We start from the raw sequence: 27,533 nt of genomic DNA, 5'->3' as shown, positions 1-27,533 counted from the left end.
GGGTCCAACTCCCTGCACTGCTGCCGATCAGCCTTTTGGGGAGGTTGCAGCACTCTGGTGAAGTGAATGCCGCAGCCTCCTCGCAGCTTACCAAGTACAGCGCTGTACCTTGGCTGTGCTTGATATTGCAGCCCAGGCAAATTAACTTGAATGGGACTGAGCTGCAAATAGGCGATTTGACCGAATATGACATCACGTGGCCCAAGAAGAGGCCTAAGTGCTCACGAAGTGCAACGGCCTTTTCGTACAGCTGATCGGTGGTGGTGCAGGGAGTCGGACCCCTGTCGATTTGATATTGATGACTTATCCTGAGGATAGGCCATCAGTAAGTAAATCCTGAAAAAACCTTTAATGACCAGTAACATTTTTCCCCCTCTGTGGTCCAGTTGTCATAACTTAATTTTTTTCTTTAGTGTAGCTGTATGAGACCTTGAATTTTACGGGACGCAAATGCTTAATTTTTTTTTTTTTAACTACTAAATAATTTGTTTTTGTGTCGCCACATTCTAAGATCCATAACATTATTATTTATTTGATAGCGTAACTGTGGGAGAGCTTGTTTTATTGCAGGATAGTTTGTAGTTTTCATTGGTACCATTTTTGATTTGCTTTATTTTTTGATTTTGGTAGTTAAGATGAATAGAAAATAGCAATTCTGTTTTTTGTCTCCCATACATTTTGTCTATGGCCATATTACCTATAGGTTTACATTAAGGTAGATACTGTAAATGGTGAGCGGTGACTCTCATTTGCACTATGCTTTTTAAAAAGATTTTTGTGCAGTGTTACTTCAGGGGGTAGAGTAGACTCTGTAGCCTATAATCTGGTTTCGAATTGTGAGTGGGAAATGTTATTGAAAGCTCAAATATTGCGCCAAGTTTATCAAACTTTTAGTAAAAGTTGAAACTCACCAGAAACATTACATAAAAAAATGTCAGGATGATAAATCCCCCCCCCCCCACCCCCACCCCAGTATTTAAGGTAGAAGAAAAAAGTTTTGGAATATTAACTTTGTTTTATTTGTCCTATTTAAATGCATTATGTAAAGAAATATGCGGCGTTTCAGTTCATTCTGTACTCAAGAGGTGGTAAAAGGTAAGTAAATTTAGCAGTCTCTTGATTCATATTCATTCTAAGGTATTAAACTTCAAAAATGATTTACTGATGACATTATGTAGGCTTTTAGTGCCCTCTACAGCCCATAGGGGTGAAGGAAAATGCCTCAGTGTTCCCCTAAATGCATCCCATGCAGATCTACCTTTATGTAGATGCTTAAAATCTATTAAATGCAAGAGCATTTGAGTTAATTTTAGTAACTTTTTTTTTTTTCATTATTTTGTAGGTTGCTCTGACTAATTATACATTTGAAAATGTGGCCTTCCATGTTCTTCACCAAAGGTTCCCACTTTTTACTTTTCGAACATTATCAGATTGGTTTGATCATAAATCTGATGTTTACAGGTAATGTTCTATTAATGATAAATGTGGCAAATTCTTTATTAGGGGAGATGTATTAATACTGGTGAACCAAACGCCACAAGATGGCACAGGCCATACTTATTATAAGGAGGTGAAGACTTTTAGTCTGAAGGCCTTCTTATTCTTTCCAACACAGCTTAATGTGTTGAAAAATAATTTACAGGGGGCTTAAAAAAGGGGGGGTTTTTGTCATATTTTTCAGTTTGTATGTCAAACTGACTTAAAGGGCATCTGTCAGCAGATTTCTACCTATGAAACTGGCTGACCTGTTACATGTGCACATGGCAGCTGAAGGCATCTGTGTGGGTCCCATGTTCATATGTGCCCACATTACTGAGAAAAAAACGAAGTTTTAATATATGGAATGCGCCTCTAGGAGCAACTGGGGCCATGACTCCTAGAGGCTCAGCTCTCTCTGCAACTGCTGCGCCCCTTGCTCTTTGATTGGCCAGTTGTGATGATGTTTTCACTTCCTGGCCTTGCCAATCAAAGTGGAGAGGGCGCAGCAGTTGGAGACATAGCTGAGACTTTAGGTGTTTCTCAGCAATGTGGGCACATATGGACATGGAAAATCCTCTGCCAAGCGCACATCTAACAGATCAGCCAGTTTAATAGCTACAAATCTGCTGAGAGATGCCCTTTAAATACATTGATAAATCTGCTCCTGCAGGCTGTTCGATGTTCCAGATTAGGTAAGTGTAAAACTCTATTCTCTGCAATGTAATATGTTGTGGTTTACAAGTACAGCATAATAATAATGTACAAGGTAGATATTCTGTTCAGTTAGGGGGTCCCTCCATTAACTCCCTTGACATCTGTTATTAAGTTTAAGAATTAAAGTATATGCTGTCCGCAGGCTTGTATTCCCGTGGAAATATCACATGGCATGTGCCTAGTTGACTTCACCAATCACCTGCCTCTGCCGTTTCAAAGCTTACCAGATCCCCACTGGTCTGTACTTCCTGTTCCAATCTCATCACATAGGAAATGCCCACGCACTCTGCCAATCACTGGCTGAAATGGTGAGCCACCTCAGCCACTGATTCCTTCTTTTCCCTGTGTGCCGAGATGGGACCATGAAGTGGTAAGAATCGCAGAGTCAGGGGATTGGTGAGGTGAGTAATAATGCTTTTAGTCTTTTTTTTTAACCCGTTTTGCCAATTTTCTAAAGAAATAAAATGTTATGAATGGTTTAGCATTATCCTGGTTATGAGGGTTCATTGTTTTATCCATCATTGGGCCTTTTAGTTCATAAAAAGATGGTCTTTTTAAATTTGAAGACTTTTAGGATAGTTTTATAATAAAATTAAACTGATTTTCCAGACCTTTTATATTGATGAGATAGGCCATCAATGTCCAACAACCAACACCCCTGCCAATCAGCAGTTGTGCAGTAGCTCCGGCGCTGGAATTACAGATCTGTCCATTGTGTGTAGTGGACAGCGCTGGTTAATGCAGCGTGGCTCCTTTTGAAGTGAATGGGAACAGCACTGCAGTTTCCAGCTCCATCCACGACACACTCTTGGTTTATAAAATGGATAGATAAAATAGATATAGATTATATATAAATAGATTAGATAAAATAGTATAGATTAGATAAATTAGCATAGATTAGATGAGCTAGCATAGATTAGATGAGCTAGCATAGATTAGATGAGCTAGATATGAATTAGATATAGATAGATTAGATAAAATAGGTTAGATAAAATGGGTTAAATTAGATATAGATAGATTAAATATTCATTCTTCTTTGTCTCTTTTTACAGATGGCGGATGATTGACCATTACATGAGCAGGGTGCATGGAACACTACAGTTACTTGAACAGTTAGATTTGATTGGGAGAACTAGTGAACTAGCAAGACTTTTTGGGATACAGTTTTTGCATGTCCTAACTAGAGGATCACAGGTAAAGTAAACCGTAGCAGTGGGTGACGGGAGAGATTGTAGTGTTGTAGTGCATTTACTGCTGATGTTACATTAGCTTGCTATTGGTTACTAATAAATAACCCACCACTTAAAGGGGAACCTGTCACTGTGAAAATTCAGTACAGTCTATATTATAGAGAAAAAGGACTAAACGGATTGTTATATATTTTTATAGAACATTCAGTATAATTTGTATTTCACTTAAGGCCTCTTTTACGCGAACGTGTGCGCTCTGTGGCCGTATTGCGGATCCGCAATACACGGGCACAGTTCCGTGGGCATTCCGCATCACGGATGCGGACCCATTCACTTGAATGGGTCCGCAAATCCAGAGATGCGGAACGGAAGCATGGAACGGAACCCTACGGAAGCACTACGGAGTGCTTCCGTGGGGGTTTCGTCCCATACTTCCGTTCCGCAAAAAGATAGAACATGTCCTATCTTTTTGTGCAACGGGCGGATCACGGAGCGATTAAATTGAATGGGTCCGCGATCCGCTGCAGCTGCCCCACGGTTGGTGTTCGTGCATTGTGGCCCGCAATTTGCAGGCTGCAGCATGGCCATGGGGAGCACACATTTGTGCGCAAGAGGCCTTACGGTATTTAAATCTCTGCTCCTTTTATACTTGGTCCAGTTGGCAGTCCTGCTTAGTGATAGGCAATTATATCTGTACAGGGGGAGGCTGTCAGTCACTAATTAGCCCGACCAATTTAAGTTTAAAGAGGACCTTTAACAACTCCTGACATGTCTGTTTTAATAGTTTCATGCATTCCCCATGTAATAATAATTCTGGAACATCTTTTCTTATGGCTCTATGGTGTGCCGTTCCTTTATTATTTGTACTAGAAGTTATGAATGAATTGCTATTAGCCTTCAGTAAGGGTACAAAGGGGGGGTAACAAGTTGCAGGGGTGTGGCTAGAGGCGGGCTGTGCAGGTACAAACCCCCAACTGGTTACCTCCCCTCTGTACCCTTACTGCAGACTGTTAGTAATTCATTCATAACTTCATAAAGGTCCTCTTTAAAAAAAACAGGACAAAACAACCATCATCATGGGTTTAGTGAATTGTGGCATATAGGCTGCCATGATGGTGGTGAAGGGGTTTACAATTTCAGCTTATTCGTGTGCAACATTTCAAAAGATTTCTACAGCTTTGCATTTCAGTTTAAAAGGATTACATGACAAAAGTAAAGATGTTTTTTTCACTTTTTGTTTGCACAGTACCGAGTTGAATCAATGATGCTCCGCATTGCAAAACCGATGAATTATATCCCAGTAACTCCAAGTGTCCAGCAGCGAGCTCAGATGAGAGCCCCACAGTGCATACCACTTGTGATGGAGCCAGAATCCAAATTCTACAGCAATTCAATATTGGTGCTAGATTTTCAGTCCTTGTACCCCTCCATAGTGATTGCATATAACTACTGCTACTCAACTTGTCTGGGGAACATAGAGAACCTGGGAATGTAAGAACCATCATTGTTTTTACTGAGTAGGTTTGTAACATGAGTTATAAGTAGATACAGGAGGAGGGATGCATAGAAGACACAACAGCAGTAGACTATTTCAATGTATTAGTCCAGCTCCAAGTATGTTTATTGTGCCATTGTAGGGTGTTTTGTGAACCTTTACAACATAAAGACTATGAACACCTTCTGTTTTTTTATTTTATTCCGTACATACCAGTTGCTATCATTTGTACTGACCCAGTTATTATCTTATCTGTAACCACAGTTTATGCCATAATTTCATATTGTTACTTTATTTCTAGGTGTGAAGAATTAAAATTTGGCTGCACGTCTTTGCATGTTCCTCCAGACCTTTTGTACCAGCTACGGCATGACATTACAATATCGCCCAATGGAGTTGCATTTGTTAAGGTAAGAAGATTGGCCTTGCGAAAATAGCCCTGGTTAGTTATTCTGTGTTTAATAATGCAAATGAAATTTGGTTGAACTGACACAGCTATGGTATTTTTCTCTCTATAAGGCCGAATGCACACGGCCGTTTTTCACGGCCGTGAGCAGTCCGTGGAACCACGGGCTGAATTCCTGCTGAGAGCAGGAGCGCACGGCGTCATTGGTTGCTATGACGCCTTGCGCTCCCTGCTGCCGCCACAGTACAGTAATACACTGGTATAGATCAGGGGAGCGCATGGCGTCATAGTAACCAATGACGCCGTGCGCTCCTGCTCTCAGCAGGAATCCAGCTTGTGGTTCCACGGACTACTCACGGCCGTGTGCATTCGGCCTAAGATGCACTTGACCATAAGACGCAACTAGGTTTTAGAGGAGAAAAGTAAGAAATTTTTTTTTTCAACAGACCAGAGATCATACCACCAATGTTCATCAGACCTCAGATCAGACTCCCAGTCTTCATCAGAGCTAAGATCGAAAAAATAAAATAAAAATCAGTTTACCATTAGGTCAAAGTTTGTGTGTATGTGTATTCACCCCCCCTTGACTTTTTTCGCATTTTAGTGCCTCACAACCAGGAATTACCATGGATTGTTTGAGGATTTGCATTATTTAATTTACAGAACATGCCCACAATTTTGAGGATGCTTTTTTTTTATTTTTATTGTGAAGCAAACAACAAATAGGACAAAACAGAAAAAGTCAATGTGCATAACTATTCACCCCCCTAAAGTCAATACTTTGTAGAACCACCTTTTGCAGCAAGCAATCACAGCTCCAAGTCGCTTTGGATAAGTCTCTTTGAGCTTGCCAAATCTTACCACTGGGATTGTTGCCCATTTCTCCTTGCAAAACTGCTCCAGCTCCTCCAAGTTGGATGGTTTGCACTTGTGAACAGCAATCTTTAAGTCTGACAACAGATTTTCTATTGGATTGGGATCTGGGCTTTGACTAGGCCATTCCAATACATTTACATGTTTCCCCTTAAACCACTCAAGTGTTTTTGCAATGTGTTTGGGGTCATTGTCCTGCTGGGAGGTGAACCTCCGTCCTAGCCTCAAATCACACACTGAATGGTACAGGTTTTGCTCAAGAACATCCCTGTATTTAGCACCATCCATCTTTTCCTCAACTTTGACCAGTTTCCCAGTCCTGGTTGCTGAAAAACATCCCCACAGCATGATGCTGCCACCACCATGTTTCATTGTTGGGATGGTGTTCTTTGGGTGATGTGTTGGGTTTGGGCCAGACATAGCGTTTTCTTTGATGGCCGAAAGTTATATTTTAGTCTCATCAGACCAGAGCACCTTCCTCCATACATTTTGGGAGTCTCCCACATGCTGTTTCGCAAACTCACAACGTGCCTTTTTGTTTTTTGCTGAAAGTAACGGCTTTCTTCTGGCCACTCTGCCATAAAGCCCAACTCTATGGAGCGTACAACTTATTGTCATCCTATGTACAGATACTCCAGTCACTGTTCTTCCAGGGTTACCTTAGGTCTCTGTGCTGCCTCTCTGATTAATGCCCTCCTTTCCCCGTCTGTGAGTTTTGGTGGGCGGCCGTCTCTTGGCAGGTTTGCAGTTGTGCCATTTTCTTTTCTTTTGGTTATGATAGATTTTATGGTGCTCCTGGGGATCATCAAAGATTTGGATATTTTTTCATAACCTAACCCTGACTTTTACTTCTCAACAATTTTGCGGAACGGGTGGGGACCCATACATTCTCTATGGGCCCGGACGTGAACCGGAGAGCACACTATGTGCTTTCCGCTTCAGCATTTGCGGAGCGTGGCCCCGAACTTCCGGTTCGCAGCTCCACAAAAGATAGAACATGTCCTATTCTTGTCCGCAGCTGCGGACAAGAATAGGCATTTCTATAGGGGGTGCCGGCCGGGTGTGAAGCGGATCCGCAACACACCACGGACGTTTGAATGAACCCTAACTGATCTAAATAACTGACCAAATAACTGAAGTGTAAATGCGGCCTTAGTTAGTTTTTACAGCAATGCTCTCTGAGAAAAGTCATGCAAAAAAAGCTCTCTTCCAGGACCAGAACTATCTCTCTAGTGCCACCTATAGGTGGCTTTCCTGTAATTCAGTGCCCATAATGGAATATCAGAACTTAATGGTATATGAGTTGATGCTATATATCCAGCACTATATCTTTCCATCCTATGCATATTTCTGGATTAATATTCTGCTTATATCCTTGTGGGTATTATCTTATGTCCAGCTAATTATTTCATTGTGAAACTTTTTCCTCTTAATTTAGGCCCCGGTCAGAAAGGGTGTACTGCCAAGAATGCTTGAAGAGATTTTAAATACCAGAATAATGGTAAAACAGTCCATGAAACAATATAAAGAAGACAGAAGCCTTACACGTCTGCTTGATGCTCGGCAACTGGGATTGAAATTAATTGCCAATGTCACGTTTGGCTATACTGCTGCTAGCTTCTCTGGGAGAATGCCCTGCGTAGAGGTACGAAGATAGTGACACATGCATTGCAGCATATACCTTAATTTATGTGAAATGCCCATAAATGAGATAACACATACCAAATCAAATGCACTGCCTATTGCCCGATGAAAGAGCAAAACGTTAGTTCATCGGCAGTACAAAAGATTATCCCCAGAGGCAGATTGTGCTGAGAAACAACAAGACAGTATAGGTAGGAGCTATGGCATTAGCGATCACTCCTCTCCATATTCTGGAGGAGATCGGTGTATGTAAATGCATCTGTCTCCTCCGCTAGTGATCAGCAAATTGTGGGGAACGCTTCCTTCCCGACAATCTGCTAGATCGTCGTCCTGTGTAAAGGAACCATTACAGACAGCCTTATTCCCTACGAATCGTATTGATTTAAATATATCTACGCTTTGTGGGGTTTTCCCACAATACTAATTTCTAGCCACAGGAGTGAGGTGCTTTGACTCTATACACTCTAGGACTGCCATAAATAGCCCAGAGCTCTACTTGGCTCCATTAATTACACCCCTTTTACATTGCGATTGGATTGCATTTTTTTATTGTAGATTTTGAAATCATGTCAAGTAAATATAGTTGGCACACTACTCAGGTGAATGAAGTGCATTTTAGCCTTAAACACCAGTAACATTTCCCCCCCCCCCTCTGGGTTCCAGTGGTCACTTCAGAGCTGAACCTGGACATACCTCCATTTTCACCCACACAGCCCCCCGACTTGAGCATCAGAGCAGTTCATGCTCCGATGCTCTCCTTTTCCCTGCGCTAAATTGCACAGGGCAAAGGCATTTCCAAGAGTTCTGTTGACATACCGTGCTCCCCATAGGGCTGCCAGGAAGCCTGGTGACGTCACCGGCACTGATGGGCGGTATTTAGCGCTGCCCCAGCCAGTAAAACGGCTAGGGCAGCGCTAAAGCATGCCCATCAGAGCCGGTGACGTCACTGAACACACTGCCAGGCAGAAGCTTATGCCCGACAGTGTATTATTGTAAACAAAAGAGCCCGTGCCCTGCGCGATCTAACGCAGGGCAAGGGAGCGCATCTGAGCATGAGATGCACTGATGCCAACATCAGGGGTGGTGCCTGGGTGAAAATAAGGGTATGTCCGGGTTCAGCTCTAAACCCGGACAACCCCTTTAACTTTTTTCCTTCAATTTAGCTATATGAGAACTTTAATTTTGAAGGAGGCATCATAGGTTTTATTTGTTATTTTTTGGGCCATTTGTTGTACAAATAGTGTGTTAAATAACTGTTATATTTTTTTTTGGGGGGGGGGGGCATAAAAAAACAGCAACTTTATTATTATTATTTCTTTGTAAGGCATTCACTATGTGGTATTAGTGATATGATGGGTCAGTGAGATTATGTCGTCGTTTTTATTAAGTTATACTACTTGTACAATAAAAAAAAAAAAGTTTTTGCAAAATCTGTTTTTGTGTTGCTGCATTGATAGACTCAGAACATTTTTATTTTGAACACCTTAGTGAACACCAATGCATCTTTTTACGGTGGCTCAGTCCAAGCACTGCACAGGTCTCCCCCGCAGAAGAGAGGGGGGGCTTGACTCTCACGTGAGAGCCGCGCTCCTGCTTGAACGGCGCTGGCCCACAGGAGTCCCGATCCATGCTGTGAACCCCTTACATGCCGTGGGCAATGGCGCCAGCCACATGTAAGCTGTTACAGATGGAGCGGACTCCCTCTATCTTCCATCAGCACCACGCAAATGAGATTGCTCATGTCAGTGCAGGCAGGCTGGGGCCTAGGGAAGGCTCCAAGCCTGCCTCCAGAGTTTCCAAGCAGGCTGGGCCTCTTTGGCGCAGCCTGCTGGTAAATGTTAGTATAGCAATACAAAAAATTCAGTTTAAAAAATATGCTTTTTGTCCATTGAAAAAAATGCTTTTAAGTGGTAAAAATGGCTAAATTATGTTATTAATCCAGTACGGTATACTCTGTAAAAGTAGTATTAAAGGGATTTTCTTGTCTTGAATAATATCACTACTAGCCAGTAACTTGTGGGATTTATGCACATCATCTTAAGAAAAAAAAATGAAATGACACTAATAAATAGAACTAATATGCATTAAATGTACATTAGCTTCAAATTGGTTATCTGTTATCCGTGAGTACATCCACCAAGTGATTTTGCAGCGAATGACAGATATGTAAAGTCAATAGAAATTGAGCAGTTTTTTTTTTTCTTATGACTTCACATTTTCGAGAAGGCTTTATGTATTTGGCATTTCTGCACTCGATTACAGTGTTGTCCACAAGCGGTCCAAAACAGATCAGTTTTGCCCTAATGCATTCTGAATGGAAAAGGATCCGCTCTGAATGCATCAGTTTGCCTCCGCTCCGTCTCCATTCCGCTCTGGAGGTGGACACCAAAACACTGCTTGCAGCATTTCGCTGTCCGCTTGACGAAACTGAGCCAAACGAATCCGTCCTGGCACACATTGTAAGTCAATGGGGACGGATCCGTTTTCTATGACACAATCTGGCACAATAGAAAACGGGTCTGTCTCCCATTGACTTTCAGTGGAGTTCATGACAGATCCGTCTTGGCTATGTTACAGATAATACAAACGGATCCGTTCATGGCGGATGCATGAGGTTGTATTATTGTAACAGATCCTTTTATGCAGATCTATGACTGATCCCCCAAAACACAAGTGTGAAAGTAGCCTTACATTAATACCTGACTCTGGGCAAATGCTACAGTAGTGAGGGTGACTTGTATTTTATCTGTTTTCTAGATTGGAGACAGTATTATCCATAAAGCCAGAGAGACCTTGGAGCGTGCTATAAAACTTGTGAATGACACAAAGAAGTGGGGAGCCAGAGTTGTGTATGGTGACACCGACAGGTAATAAAATTCATTCTGTTGTGCATTTATTATAAAGCTGATTTGTCGAAGATGTGTGGCTCTTCTCCATGTCAGTATGACCTTCTGTAATGGGAGTTGCACAAGTAATGAAATATGATTTTCTAGCATGTTGCTTAAAGATTATGCAGGTAGCATGGGCAGTGTAGAATTTGAAACAAACAAAACTTTAATAACTCCTTTACTTCTCTTCTACGTATTGTTTCACAGTTTGCTAAAAGAAACGAGATTCTGGTACCTCCACAGTAGAAAGAAGGGGGCTATATCGCAAAAAGTGAAAGGTGGAATCTGGCTGCTATGGGCAACTAAGCCAGTTTGACTTTCCACCAGTTTTGATAAATCTGCCCTAGTGTGCGTTACAGAAGACACATTCTCTGTATTGTAGCTTGAGTCATGCTTGCTCCTGCTGCATCTTTCTTGGCTTGTTTGTGACTGCTTTGCGGTGATGGCATGGTCTAGGTTTACTGTCAGTTCATGACCTACAAACATAATGTTTACGGTATACTGAGCAGAAACTTAATTTCTCTTATTAAATTACATTCACATTGGCAACTCTGTTAGCACTCTCGGTGAACTCGGTGAATCTTTCACAAATTGCTACTTCAGTGAGCAACCTCAATAAATGCCACAAGTATTCTTTTCCCCATAAATCATAGCAGCACAGCAGTCTACAGTCCGATTTTTCAGGAGACTGTGGCCTCCTATAGCTTGGTCTCTGTGTGATGAAAACTTCTGCAACTTCCTAAAATACTTTGCGTTTTAATTCCTTACTGTTTTCCACATACTGAGAAATCTCTCCAAAAGACCACCACTTTGAGAAGACCACCCTCTATCCAGACCAGTTTTCTTGCGAAAGATTTTCAGTTGCACCATATACTATGTATACTGGTCATCTTCAATGGTCATCTAGAAGACTCCATTTCAATGCAACTTTGGTTGGTCATCTCAAAGAGGTTTTACTGTCAGACCCAGTAAGACCCTGAAAGAACCAGTACTTCTCACAGACAAAGGGGTTTGCGGTTGTATCCAGTCTAGAAAATCTAGTAAGTTCCTGTTGTCCATGACCACTCTATGATCAAAGGGGATGCCTCCCTTTGATCGATTCACCAATTGGTAATCACTGAATTGGAATTTGTTAATGGGTAAAAATGTCTTAAAACAGCCATTATTTAGTATCACATATATATTAGTGTGCACACAAAAAATTGAAACCTAAGATGTAATAACCTGAGGTATTAGTTTAACCGGTTATTCTGTGTGAAATATGAATGGTGTAACATAAAATAAAATAAATCCCAAAATAGCTTTTTTGTACATTCACAATGCAAACATATGTGAATTATGCAGTAATCTATATCTACCCTTAAACAGCCCTGATACGTAATACACTTTCTCCTGCATCAAACAAGGCCTCATATAGCCATATCAATGAAAAATAAGAAAGTTATTCCTGCTAGAAGTTATGGATAAATTACTACCAGTAATTAGGGGCTTATCTCTGTACAGTCCCACACTATCCAAACGGTGTTGCCGGTGTGCCACAGACCCCCATCTGGTACCACCCATCTGGATCTTCATTGCAAACTGCTAGTAATTCATTCATAAATGTCCAAGTAGTAATAATTCAGTAATGGCACAATATAGCCATAAGAAAAGATGCTTCAGAATTGTTATTACACAGGAAACACAAGTCGTTGCCAATTTAAAGAGGCTCTGTCAACCAGGATCAACTTTATTAAACCAGAAATCTGTGTTTTTATTCATATGCATATGAGCAATTGAAGCACCAGGAGGTGGGTCTGAATCCTTGGAGCACTGCTATGTAACACCCCCTGTGCTCTGCACACTGCCCCTTCCTCTTGATTGAAAGGACTAGACAGCATGCAAAGAGAAATGAATGGTAATGAACGGTATTAATCAATTCTTCACAGTGGTAAAGAATTAAAACACAGTATAATAGACGTTGCAGTGCTTTCCATTATAAAATGAACATTATTTACATAGCACTGGAAACGCATTCTGTATAGGTTGGTTAGAAGTGTGAGGGAAAGATTCATCATAACGGGTCCTTGCACTTGTTGAGCTGCCAGATGCGTTCAATTCCGATTTGCATCAGACTGACATTTTCATGTGTTGGAATGGTTGAGCAAACAAACAAATTTATTTGTGGATGTACATCTGTGAGGGTTCGTCTCATGACCTCAGCAGAGATATCATAGAATAATTTTATAGAAGAATTATAGCGTTATTCGCAGATATTAACTCCGAATATACAACTTGAGGTAACAAGCTTTTCTTACTGAGGGCATATTATCGCAGACTGTACACATAGTTGTGGCAAATGCTGTCTTCCGATAACCATTTATATTGTATATTATCCTTATATTTTGTAGTATGTTTGTGCTCCTGAAAGGGGCAACAAAGGAACAGTCCTTCAAAATAGGGCAAGAAATTGCTGAAGCGGTCACTGCCACAAACCCAAAGCCAGTGAAGCTAAAGTTTGAAAAGGTAATGTATTATGAGAATAAAAATGCATTATTTACTTGGGTCATAATAGAAAATTCACCAGAAGGTGTACTTTAAATAAGTGTAATAGGTATACAGAAAAGGAGGATAAAGAGCAAGAACTCCACAGCAGTGATAATTGTTTGTGCCAAGCCATTGCCCTATGAAGGAAAGAGGTTCCAGTGTGAGCAGTCATCAAGTTGTCGCCCTCTTTCCACTGTCAACCAGCTGAACCAGGATGGATTCTGAAAATAGGTTTATATGGTTGTTGGGATTATTATTATTATTTATTATTAAAGCGCCATTCATTCCATAGCGCTGTAAATATGAGCATATATAATACAGACAATTGCACTAATCATAAACAAGACGAGTTACAAAATGGTACAGAAGGAGAGAGGGCCCTGCCCGTGAGGGCTTACAATCTACATGGTATGGGAGAAGGACACAGTAGGTGCGGGTGAAGCTGGTCATGGCGGTATAGAGGCAGCAGGGTCACTGGTTGTAGGCTTGTCTGAAGAGGTGGGTTTTCAGGTTTATTTTGAAGGATTCCACTGTAGGTGAGAGTCTGATGTTGGGGTAGCGAGTTCCAGAGTATGGGGGATGCACGGGTGAAATCTTGGAGTCGATTGTGGGAAGAGGCGATAAGAGGAGCGGAGAGAAGGAGGTCTTGTGAGGATCGGAGAGTGCGTGTGGGGATGTATCGGGAAAGTAGCTCAGAGATGTAGGAAGGGGACAGGTTATGGACGGCCTTGTATGTATTTGTTAGTATTTTGAAGTGAATTCGCTGGGCAATGGGGAGCCAGTGAAGGGATTGGCAGAGGTGAGAGGCAGAGGAGTAAGGGTACTTTCACACTTGCGTTTTTCTTTTCCGGCATAGAGTTCCGTCACAGGGGCTCTATACCGGAAAAGAACTGATCAGTTTTATCCCCATGCATTCTGAATGGAGAGTAATCCGTTCAGTTTGCATCAGGATGTCTTCAGTTCAGTCGTTTTGACTGATCAGGCAAAAGAGAAAACCGCAGCATGCTACGGTTTTCTCTCCGGTGAAAAAAACTGAAGACTTGCCTGAACGCCGTATCCGGCATTTTTTCCCATAGGAATGTATTAGCGCCGGATCCAGCATTCAGAATACCGGAATGCCGGATCCGTCGTTTCGGCATGCGCATGCGCAGATCGGTAAAAATGAGAAAAAATGTACAAGACGGATCCGTCGGTCCGCATGACAAGCGGAGAATCGGATCCGTCCTTGCAATGCATTCGTGAGACGGATCCGCATCCGGATCCGTCTCATAAATGCTTTCAGTCAGCGGCAGATCGGCGGATCCGGCGGCCAGTTCCGACGACGGAACTGCCCGCCAGATCACACTGCCGCAAGTGTGAAAGTAGCCTAATAGGATGAGAGGTGGATTAGTCGGGCAGCAGAGTTGAGGATAGATTGGATGGGTGCAGAGTGCTAGATGGAAGGCCACAGAGGAGAGTGTTGCAGTAGTCTAGGCAGGAGATGATGAGGGCATGTACAAGCATTTTCGCAGATTCAAAGTTGAGGAAAACACTGATGCGAGAGATGTTTTTGAGTTGGAGGCAGCAGGTGGTGGAAAGGGCTTGGATGTGCGGTCTGAAGGAGAAGGCACAATCCAAGGTCACGCCAAGGCAGCGGGCTTGGTTGACCGGGGAGCGTGTGCAGCCATTGATAGTGATAGATAGGTCTGTTGGGGGGGGTTGAGCAAGATGGGGGAAAGATGATAAATTCTGTTTTATTCATGTTAAGTTTTAGAAAGCAAAAGGCGAAGAAGGGTGATATAGAAGATAGACATTGTGGGATTCTGGATAATAAGGTGGTGATGTCTGGACCAGAGAGATAGATTTGTGTGTCGCCAGTGTAGGAGTGATACTGAAAGCTGTCCCAGGCCAAAAGTGTAGGAGTGGACTCTATGAGCTGTCCCAGGCCAAAAGTGTAGATAGAAATTCTACATTAGATTCTACATTAGATATAAGACCGTTATTGATCCATGGGGGGATGTTAGACTGCTTGGCCTATGGACAACCGTATTTTTCACCCTATAAGACACCGGCCCATAAGACGCACCTAGGTTTTAGAGGAGGACAATAAGATCGGGGGTCTGACCAAAGGTCTATTGAAAAAAAAAAATGTTTTCTTAATCGGACCTCAGCAGACAGCCCCAATAAGACTCCCAATGTTAATAAGACCTCAGATCAGACCCCAATGTGAATAACCCCCAATCAGACCTCAGATAAGAACCCCATGCCCCCCATATGCCTCTCTCCAGCCACCATTGCTTCTCATTAGCCCCCAGCAGCCTTATATCAGCCCCTATTGCCTCTCACCAGCCCCCAGCAGCGTTATCTCAGCCCTATTGCCTTTCACCAGCCCCCAGCCATGTAATATCAGCCAACAGAAGTCTTATATAAGCCTCATATGGAATAAAATAAAAAAACGCTTCCATTTCCTGCTCCGGACTCCGCCGCTCCTCTCCTCCAGCGTGATCCTCTTCATCCTGCCGCCAGCTCTGCTGTGAACTGGTGCGCACAGCGTGAAGTCACAGAGCACCCTCCTGCTGTGCACAAGTAACAGCCGAGGGCCAGGAAACAGTTAGTACAGAGCCTTCACTGATTCCTGGTCCTCCTGTACTAATGAGCGCTCATTAGTATTCCCCCCACTTTTTTGGGAGTGGGGGAGACTTATGGGGCGAAAAATATGGTATGGTATTATGGAGTTTTCAATAAAAGAAGCTCCTCTGGTACCTACACCAAGAACGGAGCCCCGAAAGTTGTGGAGGGCGCAATGCGCATGTGCAGCCGCCCTCTATTCATTTCTAGAGGGCTGACGAAAATTAACTGAGCAGTGGATGCGCAAGCGCGTTGCACTCACATTCACTACTAATGTGAGAGTGCTTGGTGGTGGCCGGACCCGGGGTCCTCCGGCGACCACCTTCCCGTTCTGTTCTCGGTGTAGGCGTGGGTCCTGGAGGACCCACACCTATCGGACAATGGGGGTATATCCTAGCGATATGCCCCCATTGTCTCAGATGGAAATCACTTATGAAGGGTACCTGCACAGTCTAAAAATGGCAGCACTGATTGGATAGAGTGAGTCTGTGGAGGTACACCCCCCCCCCTCCCCCCCCCCCCCCCCCAACCTGGTTACAACCCCTCTGTACCCTTACTGCAGGCTGCTAGCATATCATTCATAACTTCTAGTAGGAATAATAAAGGAATGGCACAACATACAGGCATAAGAATAGATGTTCCAGAATTGTAATTACATGGGGAATGCATGCAGCTATTAAAACGGACATATCTGGAGTGGTGACTGGTCCTCTTTAAAGCAATGCTAGTGCAGATTTGATATGTACTAGGGGACACAAACGCAGCAAAATGAAAATTACAATCCATATACGGTAATTTACCATTTATTACCATTTATTAGTAGTATTTAAAAGTCTACAATCCTGTAAAAAGGTTTAGAAGCTTATTCAAGAAGTTTGTCTCATTCTCTTCTGAATGTTTATAGCAATATAGCGAAGACATAGTATTTGACTTGTTGCATTACAGTATGAGCGTGGACATGCTTGTTACCCATCTACTTATTATAATCTCAAAGAAAACATTTGTATATGGTAGTAGTACAAGTGGGTAAGAAATGTGTTACCTGGTGCTGACTTGGTAGTTTCTGTTATCTTCCTATTACCCACATATTACACTTCTCCATCTTGTAGGTGTATCTCCCCTGTGTTTTGCAAACCAAGAAGAGATACGTGGGTTATATGTATGAAACCCTTGACCAGAAGGATCCAGTTTTTGATGCAAAAGGCATAGAGACTGTGCGCAGAGATGCCTGCCCTGCTGTTGGTAAGGTAAGAAGAAGACCTATATGTTAATCAGTGTTTTTAAAGAGACAATATCAGTGGTTGAAGCTACAGTTAAAAGTGAGAAGTCTCTGGGATTTCCTTAAAAAAAAAAAAAAACCGCCTGGAGAACCCCTTTAATCGGCAACCCTTTTCATAAACAATTGCTTTCTGTATCTGTGGGCACAATAAAATAATAGAGTTGACATGGAATTCGGTTTCTCATTCATAGCCCTCTGAATCCATTAGAAGTATAGACTTGAACCTTAGTATGAGTTATCCCATGAATTAAAAATAAATAAATAGGCGTTTTATGAATTTAGAAGTAGGGACAAATGAATGAAATTTGTCTGGAGCGCTTCACTGCGTATTCACTTCATGCTGGCATCAATGGGGGAAGCAGGGAAGCTAAGCCACTGAATGCTGGAGAAGATGGACTAGAATTTTGGCCACATGAGAAACAGCAAGAGACACCATCAGAGAGGAAAATGTATTGTACATCAAAACCTAACAATATTTTATGGCATGTATATTGCAATAAGACTTCATTTCCAATGCCCTGTTCATTGCATAGTAATATTTTAGGGATAACCCCTTTTGTGGCCAAGGTTTTTGTATTTCATAAGCATAGTAGCCTCTTTCCAACACACCAGTGGATCAGACCTGATGCAAAATATGGTATTTCTCTTTCTTTCAGTAATTGCTTCTCCAAAGTTATTTTTTTGTTGTTGCCCTTCTGTATTACTAGATACTTGAAAGTTCTATTAAGCTGCTATTTGAAACAAGAGATATAAGTCAGATCAAGCAGTATGTCCAGAGACAATGTATGAAGCTTCTGGAGGGGAAGGCCAGCATGCAGGATCTTATCTTTGCCAAGGAATACAGAGGAAGCTCTGCTTACAGACCAGGAGCGTGTGTGCCAGCACTGGAGCTCACAAGGTAACACATGGAGGGGCAATATGGCTTCACGCAGCTGATCACCTGTCTGATATGGTTTTGTTCTATTTTGTTCTACCTGTTTCTGGCAAATTTTCATGATGCTTTGGTAATGTAAATCACAAGACATGGATTGCATTGCACCTATCAAACTGTGAGTCTGCACAGTGCGTTGCTTATGAGACATGTTTATAATCCACATAATTGATAAGTATAAATGTATTTGAAAGCACAACTCTTTTGATGTGATGTAAGCAACATTGAGTAGAAGAGATGCATATTTCTTACATATGGTACAACTATGGTGTAAAACCAAACCCTGGGACCATTTGAGCTTTACCACAGCTTTTTTTTCTTCACAGGAAAATGGTAGCATATGACCGTCGCTCTGAACCACGTGTTGGAGAAAGAGTGCCATATGTGATTGTGTATGGTTCACCTGGCGTACCCCTTATTCAGCTTGTGAGACGGCCTATTGATGTCCTCCAAGACCATAATCTGAGACTTAATGCAACCTACTACATTACTAAGCAAATACTGCCACCACTAAACAGAATCTTTTCTCTCATTGGAGTGGATGTATTCAGTTGGTACGACGAATTACCAAGGGTAAGAACACTGTTTTTAGATAACTGTATATACAGTAATAGTAAATACATCATTAAAGGGGTTTTCCGAGATTTTCTACTGATGACCTACCCTCAGGATAGGTCATCAGTATCTGATTGGTGGGGGTCCAACACCTGGGACCCCTGCGGTCAGCAGTTTGAGAAGGCACTGCCGCTCCTGTGAGCACCATGGCCTGCCCTCTGCTTTTCCTAGGCCAAGTGATGACACGTTCATGTGTCACGTGGCCTAGGAGCAGCCTAGCCCCTTTCAAGTGAATGGGGCTGAATGCAGTATCAAGCACATCTGTTATACAATGTACAGCACTGTGCTTGGTAAGCTGCGAGAAGGCAGTGGCACTCACAGGAGCTCTGCTGCCTTCTGAAAACAGCTTATACTGATGACCTAACCTGAGAATAAGTCCTCAGTAAAAAATAAAATCCTGGAAAACCCTGTTAAGAACCAGCCTTGTTCGGAGGACCAAATGTATGAGGGAAGTCATAGGTACATGTTCAGCAGTATCACCATAGTATAAATGTCACACACTGAAAATTTTTCATATTTTGCCAATCCTTACAATACAACAGACGTTGTTGGGCCTAACAGCAGACTTGAGCACTGACTGGACCATAAAAAAGTCTCCTACTCTACACAACATCCCGCTATTCAAGCACCACAGTTCCTATCCCAGTCTGTTTGGGTCCCTGCGTGAATGAAGTGACGAGATCCGTAACTGCTCTACGAGTTTATCTCGCTACAAACTGAATTGCAATGCTTTCATGAATTTTTTATATGATTTAGGCCTCTCACCCCCCCCAATTGCGGATCCGCAAAACACGGATGGCGTCCGTGTGCATTCTGCAATTTGCAGAACGGCGCGGACAGCCATTGATATAACTGCCTATTCTTGTCCGCAAAACGGACAAGAATAGGACAGGTTATATTTTTTTTTGGGCGGACCACGGAACACAGCAACGGATGCGGACAGCAAACGGAGTGCTGTCCGCATCTTTTGCGGCCCTATTGAAGTGAATGGGTCCGCATCCAAGCAGCAAATACTGCGGCTCGGATGCGGACCAAAACAATGGTCATGTGCATGAGGCCTTATTCAGAGTAATACCTCATTCACACGTCAGTGTTTGGTCAGTGATTTCCATCAGTGATTGTGAGCCAAACCAGGTGCGGCTCTAAACACAGAACAGGTGCAGATCTTTCCCTTATACTTTGTCTGGAGGCTCCAATCCTGGTTCTGGCTAACAATCACTGACTGAAAACGCTGACGTGTGAATGAGGCTTAACACATCCCCATCTGTGCTTTGTGGTTGACCTACAGTACAGACCAAAAGTTTGGACACACCTTCTCATTCAAAGAGTTTTCTTTATTTTCATGACTATGAAAATTGTAGATTCACACTGAAGGCATCAAAACTATGAATTAACACATGTGGAATTATATACATAACAAAAAAGTGTGAAACAACTGAAAATATGTCATATTCTAGGTTCTTCAAAGAAGCCACCTTTTGCTTTGATTACTGCTTTGCACACAATTGGCATTCTCTTGATGAGCTTCAAGAGGTAGTCACCTGAAATGGTTTTCTCTTCACAGGTGTGACCTGTCAGGTTTAATAAGTGGGATTTGTTGCCTTCTAAATAGGGTTGGGACCATCAGTTGCGTTGTGGAGAAGTCAGGTGGATACACAGCTGATAGTCCTACTGAATAGACTGTTAGAATTTGCATTATGGCAAGAAAAAAGCAGCTAAGTAAAGAAAAACGAGTGGCCATCATTACTTTAAGAAATGAAGGTCAGTCAGTCCGAAAAATTGGGAAAACGTTGAAAGTGTCCACAAGTACAGTCACAAAAACCATCAAGCGCTACAAAGAAACTGGATCACATGCGGACCGCCCCAGGAAAGGAAGACCAAGAGTCACCTCTGCTGCGGAGGATAAGTTCATCCGAGTCATCAGCCTCAGAAATCGCAGGTTAACAGCAGCTCAGATTAGAGACCAGGTCAATGCCACACAGAGTTCTAGCAGCAGACACATCTCTAGAACAACTGTTAAGAGGAGACTCTGTGAATCAGGCCTTCATGGTAGAATATCTGCTAGGAAACCACTGCTAAGGACAGGCAACAAGCAGAAGAGACTTGTTTGGGCTAAAGAACACAAGGAATGGACATTAGACCAGTGGAAATCTGTGCTTTGGTCTGATGAGTCCAAATTTGAGATCTTTGGTTCCAACCACTGTGTCTTTGTGCGACGCAGAAAAGGTGACCGGATGGACTCTACATACCTGGTTCCCACCGTGAAGCATGGAGGAGGAGGTGTGATGGTGTGGGGGTGCTTTGCTGGTGACACTGTTGGGGATTTATTCAAAATTGAAGGCATACTGAACCAGCATGGCTACCACAGCATCTTGCAGTGGCATGCTATTCCATCCGGTTTGCGTTTAGTTGGACTATCATTTATTTTTCAACAGGACAATGACCCCAAACACACCTCCAGGCTGTGTAAGGGCTATTTGACCATGAAGGAGAGTGATTGGGGGCTGCGCCAGATGACCTGGCCTCCACAGTCACCGGGCCTGAACCCAATCGAGATGGTTTGGGGTAAGCTGGACCGCAGAGTGAAGGCAAAAGGGCCAACAAGTGCTAAGCATCTCTGGGAACTCGTTCAAGACTGTTGGAAGACCATTTCAGGTGACTACCTCTCAAAGCTCATCAAGAGAATGCCAAGAGTGTGCAAAGCAGTAATCAAAGCAAAAGGTGGCTACTTTAAAGAACCTAGAATATGACATATTTTCAGTTGTTTCACACTTTTTTGTTATGTATATAATTCCACATGTGTTAATTCATAGTTTTGATGCCTTCAGTGTGAATCTACAATTTTCATAGTCATGAAAATAAAGAAAACTCTTTGAATGAGAAGGTGTGTCCAAACTTTTGGTCTGTACTGTATATATATCGCTTTCTTTCTACATGTGCCGTGACATGCCTTTTGTCAGTGTTTAAGTCTGCTGCTAGGCCGGACAACCCTCCTTAAAACCCCCAAAAAGCAGTTTTTAAACCTGGCGAATCTAATGACTAAGGTTTTGGAAACCCTCATTTCTGGAATTTGGGGGAGCCTTCAAAGGGCCTCCAAGTCTGTCATTATGTTTCAAATTGAGTCTATTACGATGCTACCGGAGAGAAAGAAGGATGTAGATACAATGCTTCCAAGTATCTTTATCTGGGGAACAAAGCCCTGCAAGAGTATTTTATTATCAGCTGACATAATTAGGTGGGATTACATTTATCAAATCTGTGTAAGGCCTTGTTCACACTTTAGTGTTTGGCCAGTGATTTCCATCAGCGATTTGTGAGCCAAAAGTGATAAGTGAAACAATATAATGGAAAGATCTGCACCTGTTCTGTGGTTTTGACCCACACCTGGTTTTTGCTCAGAAATCACTAACAAAAATCACTGACCAAACACTGAAGTGTGAACGAGGCCTACAAAGCAGAACGGCATATTTTCCTATTACTATGAAGACTAGACATGACGCAAATTACATACTGTACAGGAAACATTACACATATGGAAGTTCTCCTGGCTATACTATACCAGTAGAAACTAGGTTCATCCAGTTTGCACCATCCTATGGACATAGCTTCTGAATGACCATACAATAAGAGAGACTAAGGGGGATGTGTGAGATGTATTTTAGATGCAGAACTCATCTTTATCACTAGCAAGTCACAGCGAATGTACTTTCCAGAAAGACATTAACTTAGTTCCCAAAACATTACTCCTGTCCTCCTTCTCCTTGACCTGTCATCTGCCTTTGACACAGTCGACCACTCCCTTCTGTTACAAATTCTCTCATCTCTTGGCATCACCGACCTGGCCCTCTCCTGGATCACATCATACCTCACAGACCGGACGTTTAGCGTCTCTCACACCACCCCTCGTCTCATTCCCTCTCTGTTGGTGTCCCGCAAGGCTCTGTCCTAGGACCCCTGCTCTTCTCTATCTACACCTTCAGCCTGGTACAGCTCATAGTGTCCCACGGCTTTCAGTATCACTTTTATGCTGAAGACACACAAATCTACCTCTTTAGTCCAGACATCACCACCTTACTATCCAGAATCCCACAATGCCTATTATCCATGTCCTCCTCCTTCTCCTCTCTTTCTAAAACTTAACGTGGATAAAACAAAATTATCTTTCCCCCATCTTGCTCAAACCCCCCCCCAACAGACCTATCTTCCACGATCAATGGCTGCACACTTTCCCCGGTCAACCCGGTCAAGTCAAGTCCGCTGCCTTGGAGTGAGTGACCTTGGATTCTGCCCTCTCCTTCAGACCGCACATCAAAGCCCTTTCCACCACCTGCCGCCTCCAACTCAAAAATATCTCCTGCATCTGCGCATTCCTCATGAGTCTGCAAAAATGCTTGTACGTGCACTCATCATCTCCCACCTAGACTACTGCAACATCCTCCTCTGTGGCCTTCCATCTAGAACTCTCCCACCCATCCAATCTATCCTCAGCTCTGCTGCCTGGCTAATCCACCTTTCACTCTGTTACTCTTTTGCCAATCCCTTCACTGGCTCCCCATTGCCCATCGAATTCAGTTCAAAATTCTAACAAATACGTATAAAGCCGTCCACAACCTGTCCCCTCCCTACATCTCTGAGATACTTTTCTGATACATCCCCATGTGTAATCGCCGATCCTCACAAGACCTCCTTCTCTCTTCTCCTCTCCTTTTATCACCAATTCCCACAACCGTCTCTAAGATTTCTCCCGTGCACTCCCCACACTCTGAAACTCGCCACAACTCAACATATCAGACACTCACCTACAGTGGAATCCTTTAATAGAAACCTGAAAACCCACCTCTTCAGACAAGCCTACAACCAGTGACCCTGCTTCCTCTATACCATCATGACCAGCTTTACCCTCACCTACGGTGTTTTTCCTCCATATCCTGTAGATTGTAAGCCCTCACGGGCAGGGCCCTCTCTCCTTCTGTACCAGTCTGTAACTCGTCTTGTTCATGCTTAGTGCAATTGTCTGTATTATGTATGTATACCCTGTATCGTATGTACAGCGCCATGGAATGAATGGTGCTTTAATAATAATAAATAATATATATATTTTTGGAGATTGTATGTCTGTGTAGTGTTGCATGAAATCTGCACGTAGACACACTGAATGCCTGTGTATTGGTGAATATACTCATACATACGACTGCTCTGTGTTTCATTTGTCAGATCCAGAAGGCATACTCCGCATACTCTACAATGCGACATGAACTGGATGCAAGGAAAGGCACAATATCTCAGTATTTCACAACGTTGCATTGTCCCATATGCGATGAACTGACACAACATGGGATCTGTAGTAAATGTAGGAGTGAACCACAGCATGTTGTAGTGATTCTCAATCAAGAAATTCGGGAATTGGAATACAGACAAGACCAGCTAGTGAAGGTAAATATATATATATATTGGTAAAATGGACTGTAATGTTCATAGGGACAGTCCAATTAGCGGATGCTATGAAATGTACTGTATATAACACAATCACCAATACAATTCATTTGATTTCATAATGTAAGGCAGAAAACTACCCCATGCCTACTGTTTAAAGGAGTATTCCGGTTACAACATGTTAACATGTTAGATCAGTGGGGTCTAAACACTGGGAACGCCAATAATCACAAGGATCCCTGCCAGACATAGCTAAGCACTGTACCCTGTTATCTCCAGCAGTCCGTTAGATCCAGCCAGGGTACATGGGGCCCAATTCAGACAGGAGTCAGACACCCATTAATCTAATAGTTTTCCTTTGTCCATTGTATTACTGGAATATCCCTTTAAATTGTAAAAGTAGTAACTGGTGTTGGTGTTGCTGCCTTCCCTTTCTAATTTTAGAGACTGTTACTTTGATTGAAATTGATTTAACTAGAGTTGAGTGAAGCGAGCTTCGGATGCTTAATCCAAAGTCTCTTCGTTAAAAATTTCGGAATAATACTGTACGGAGATTCGTCTCCATACAGTATTAGAATGTATGGACTCCGATGAGCCGAAGTTAATAGTCTGAACCGAAGCCGACTTGTAAATAACTAACTTCGGCTCATCGGAGCCCATACATTCTGATACCGTATGGAGATGAATCTCCGTACAGTATTATTCCGAAGTTTTGAACAAAGCGACTTTGGCATAAGTATCTGAGGCTCGCTTTGCACAGCTCTAATTGTAACTGTGTCCTTTTCATAGGTTATCCAAGTCTTGGTTGCTTCCATTGTAATGTAAATCGGTTTAAAGTGTTGGCTCTAATGTTCACAATATCCATATTTCCATTCTAGTTATGCAAGAACTGCACGGGCTGCTGTGACCAACAGATCCAATGTGTTTCTCTGAACTGTCCAGTACTTTTCAAGCTCTCCCGAGTAAGTCGGGAACTTTCGAAGGCTCCCTATCTACGTCAGCTCCTTGACCAGTTCTGAATGCGTTAAGAGATGACCGGTGCTATATCTTTACGTGCTTTTCACACTACAAACTTTTGTGCATGGTGCTGTTTTGGATTGCATTGCTTTTATGATTTTTATGATTTGTTTAATATGACTATTATTCAGAGTAACACTCATCTCCATCTGTGCTGGGGGTTAACCTATGTATTGCTATCTTTCTACAATGTACAAAGTATTTTTTTCCTTTTATTTCAACTTTGTAACATACAGTTTTATAATGCAGGGGTTTGAACCAGCTAGAGGAATCATTGTGTAAATGCATTTCTTACAATAGGCTTTGGTTACTTCCACGGTACGCTGCCTAGGAAGGAGCACTGAAATCTTGACTAGCAGAATGCACCTCTCTTTGATACATCAGTATCAGACCTCGGTTCAGTTCTAGAGCACCCATATTGTTTCTAGGTTTAAGTGCAAAATATTTTGTAAATAGGCCTTTTTTTACTTTTGAAACAACGGAGTAAAATAATGTGCAATGGGATTTTATACAGTTGGTCGGTGTGTGTCCTCCATGTTTTGCGCCACTCATTGCCATCTTTTTTGTTATTTTTGATCAGAATGTGCAAATTGTTATTTCTGTGTAACATTTCAGATTTGTCATTTTCTTAAAAAAGAAAAAAAAAGGAAAATTTTAAAAAATCTATATTGCTGTCTTGCTTTAGCTGTAATGGGGCATTGTGAGGAACTGTGCAAAGACCTTCTTTTTGTTATAAAACTGTGGGACTGTTGCAATACTTTAAATATAAGATTTATTCCATTTTGCTTGTTTTGTATAGACATTTCTATGGTTTCTAAATATGCTTATAATATTTTTCTTTCCTTATGTACAGTTAAATCTTATTTGCCATCATCCTGAACACGACAGTGTATTTAGATTATTTGTATAACTGTATAAAACAAAAACAAAAAAAAGGAATTATGTGGTCAGTGTATCGTTTTCTAAACTGGAAATCGTTTGAAAAGTTAAAATGAAAACAATATTAAAAACTAATAAAATATATAATATTGTGGCTGCTTTGCTTTTGTATTACAAAATGAAAATGGTTTGCTTTTTCTATAGGTGGCAAATAAAAAATCAACTTATGGCATTTCTATTTCACAGCACTTTACATTCAGGAGAAGCAGAAAACCAGCATGAAAACGAAGAAGGAACCATTGCCATCCGAATTTACAATCTATTATACTTTTTTGTAACTGATGCTCCCTTTAATCAGTTTTCCAGTCTCAAATCCTCTTTTATGCAGTTTGTACACTAAGGCTACTTTCACACTTGCGGCAGTGTGATCCGGCGGGCAGTTCCGTCGATCTGGCTGTGACTGAAAGCATTTGTGAGACTGATCCGGATGTGGATCCGTCTCACAAATGCATTGCAAGAACGTATCCGTCTCTCCGCTTGTCATGCGGACGGACAGATCCGTCTTGTATCTTTTTTCACTTTTATACCGGTCTGCGCATGCGCAGGCCGGAAAGACGGATCCAGCATTCCGGTATTTTGAATGCCGGATCCGGCACTAATACATTCCTATGGGGAAAAATGCCAGATCCGGCATTCAGGCAAGTCTTCAGTTTTTTTCCGCCGGAGATAAAACCGTAGTATGCTACGGTTTTATCTTTTGCCTGATCAGTTAAAAAGACTGAACTGAATACATCCTGATGCATCCTGAACTGATTACTCTCCATTCAGAATGCATTGGGATAATCCTGATCAGTTCTTTTCCGGTATAGAGCCCCTGTGACGGAACTCTATGCCGGAAAAGTAAAACGCTAGTGTGAAAGTAGCCTTAGGCCTCTTTCACACTTGCGTTGTCCGGATCCGGCGTGTACTCCACTTGCATTGGATCCATCTTCAAAATGCTTTCAGTGTTACTATGGCAGCCAGGACGCTATTAAAGTCCTGGTTGCCATAGTAGTAGTGGGGAGCGGGGGAGCAGTATACTTACAGTCCGTGCGGCTCCCGGGGCGCTCCAGAATGACGTCAGAGCGCCCCATGCGCATGGATGATGTGCCATGCGATCACGTGATCCATGCGCTTGGGGCGCTCTGACGTCACTCTGGAGCGCCTGGGGAGCCGCACGGACGGTAAGTATACTGCTCCCCCGCTCCCCACTACACTTTACCATGGCTGCCAGTACTTTAGCGTCCCGGCAGCCATGGTGACCATTCAGAAAAAGCTAAACGTCGGATCCGGCAATGCGCCGAAACGACGTTTAGCTTAAGGCCGGATCCGGATCAATGCCTTTCAATGGGCATTCATTCCGGATCCAGCCTTGCGGCAAGTGTTCAGGATTTTTGGCCGGAGCAAAAAGTGCAGCATGCTGCGGTATTTTCTCCGGCCAAAAAACGTTCCGATCCGGAACTGAAGACATCCTGATGCATCCTGAATGGATTTCTCTCCATTCAGAATGCAGTAGGA

At 42.5% G+C, this 27,533-nt stretch overlaps 1 protein-coding gene across 1 annotated transcript in view; it reads left to right on the top strand.

Annotated features, from left to right (window-relative positions):
- REV3L (REV3 like, DNA directed polymerase zeta catalytic subunit) overlaps nt 1–26,130 on the top strand; it is a 205,877-nt gene extending 179,747 nt beyond the window's left edge. Inside the window, exons 21-32 of the mRNA XM_044291751.1 lie at nt 1,343–1,461; nt 3,246–3,387; nt 4,630–4,874; nt 5,180–5,288; nt 7,596–7,802; nt 10,559–10,668; nt 13,080–13,194; nt 16,932–17,069; nt 17,809–17,999; nt 18,359–18,605; nt 23,862–24,080; nt 24,959–26,130. Coding sequence (XP_044147686.1) covers nt 1,343–1,461; nt 3,246–3,387; nt 4,630–4,874; nt 5,180–5,288; nt 7,596–7,802; nt 10,559–10,668; nt 13,080–13,194; nt 16,932–17,069; nt 17,809–17,999; nt 18,359–18,605; nt 23,862–24,080; nt 24,959–25,099 — 1,983 coding nt within the window. The 3' untranslated portion in view covers nt 25,100–26,130. The remainder of the gene's footprint in view (nt 1–1,342; nt 1,462–3,245; nt 3,388–4,629; nt 4,875–5,179; nt 5,289–7,595; nt 7,803–10,558; nt 10,669–13,079; nt 13,195–16,931; nt 17,070–17,808; nt 18,000–18,358; nt 18,606–23,861; nt 24,081–24,958) is intronic.
- Nucleotides 26,131–27,533: the final 1,403 nt, after the last annotated feature.

The sequence above is a fragment of the Bufo gargarizans genome, chromosome 4 (genome assembly GCF_014858855.1).
Source record: "Bufo gargarizans isolate SCDJY-AF-19 chromosome 4, ASM1485885v1, whole genome shotgun sequence".
Taxonomy (NCBI): Eukaryota; Metazoa; Chordata; class Amphibia; order Anura; family Bufonidae; genus Bufo; species Bufo gargarizans.
This window is presented reverse-complemented; position numbering and strand designations above follow the sequence as displayed.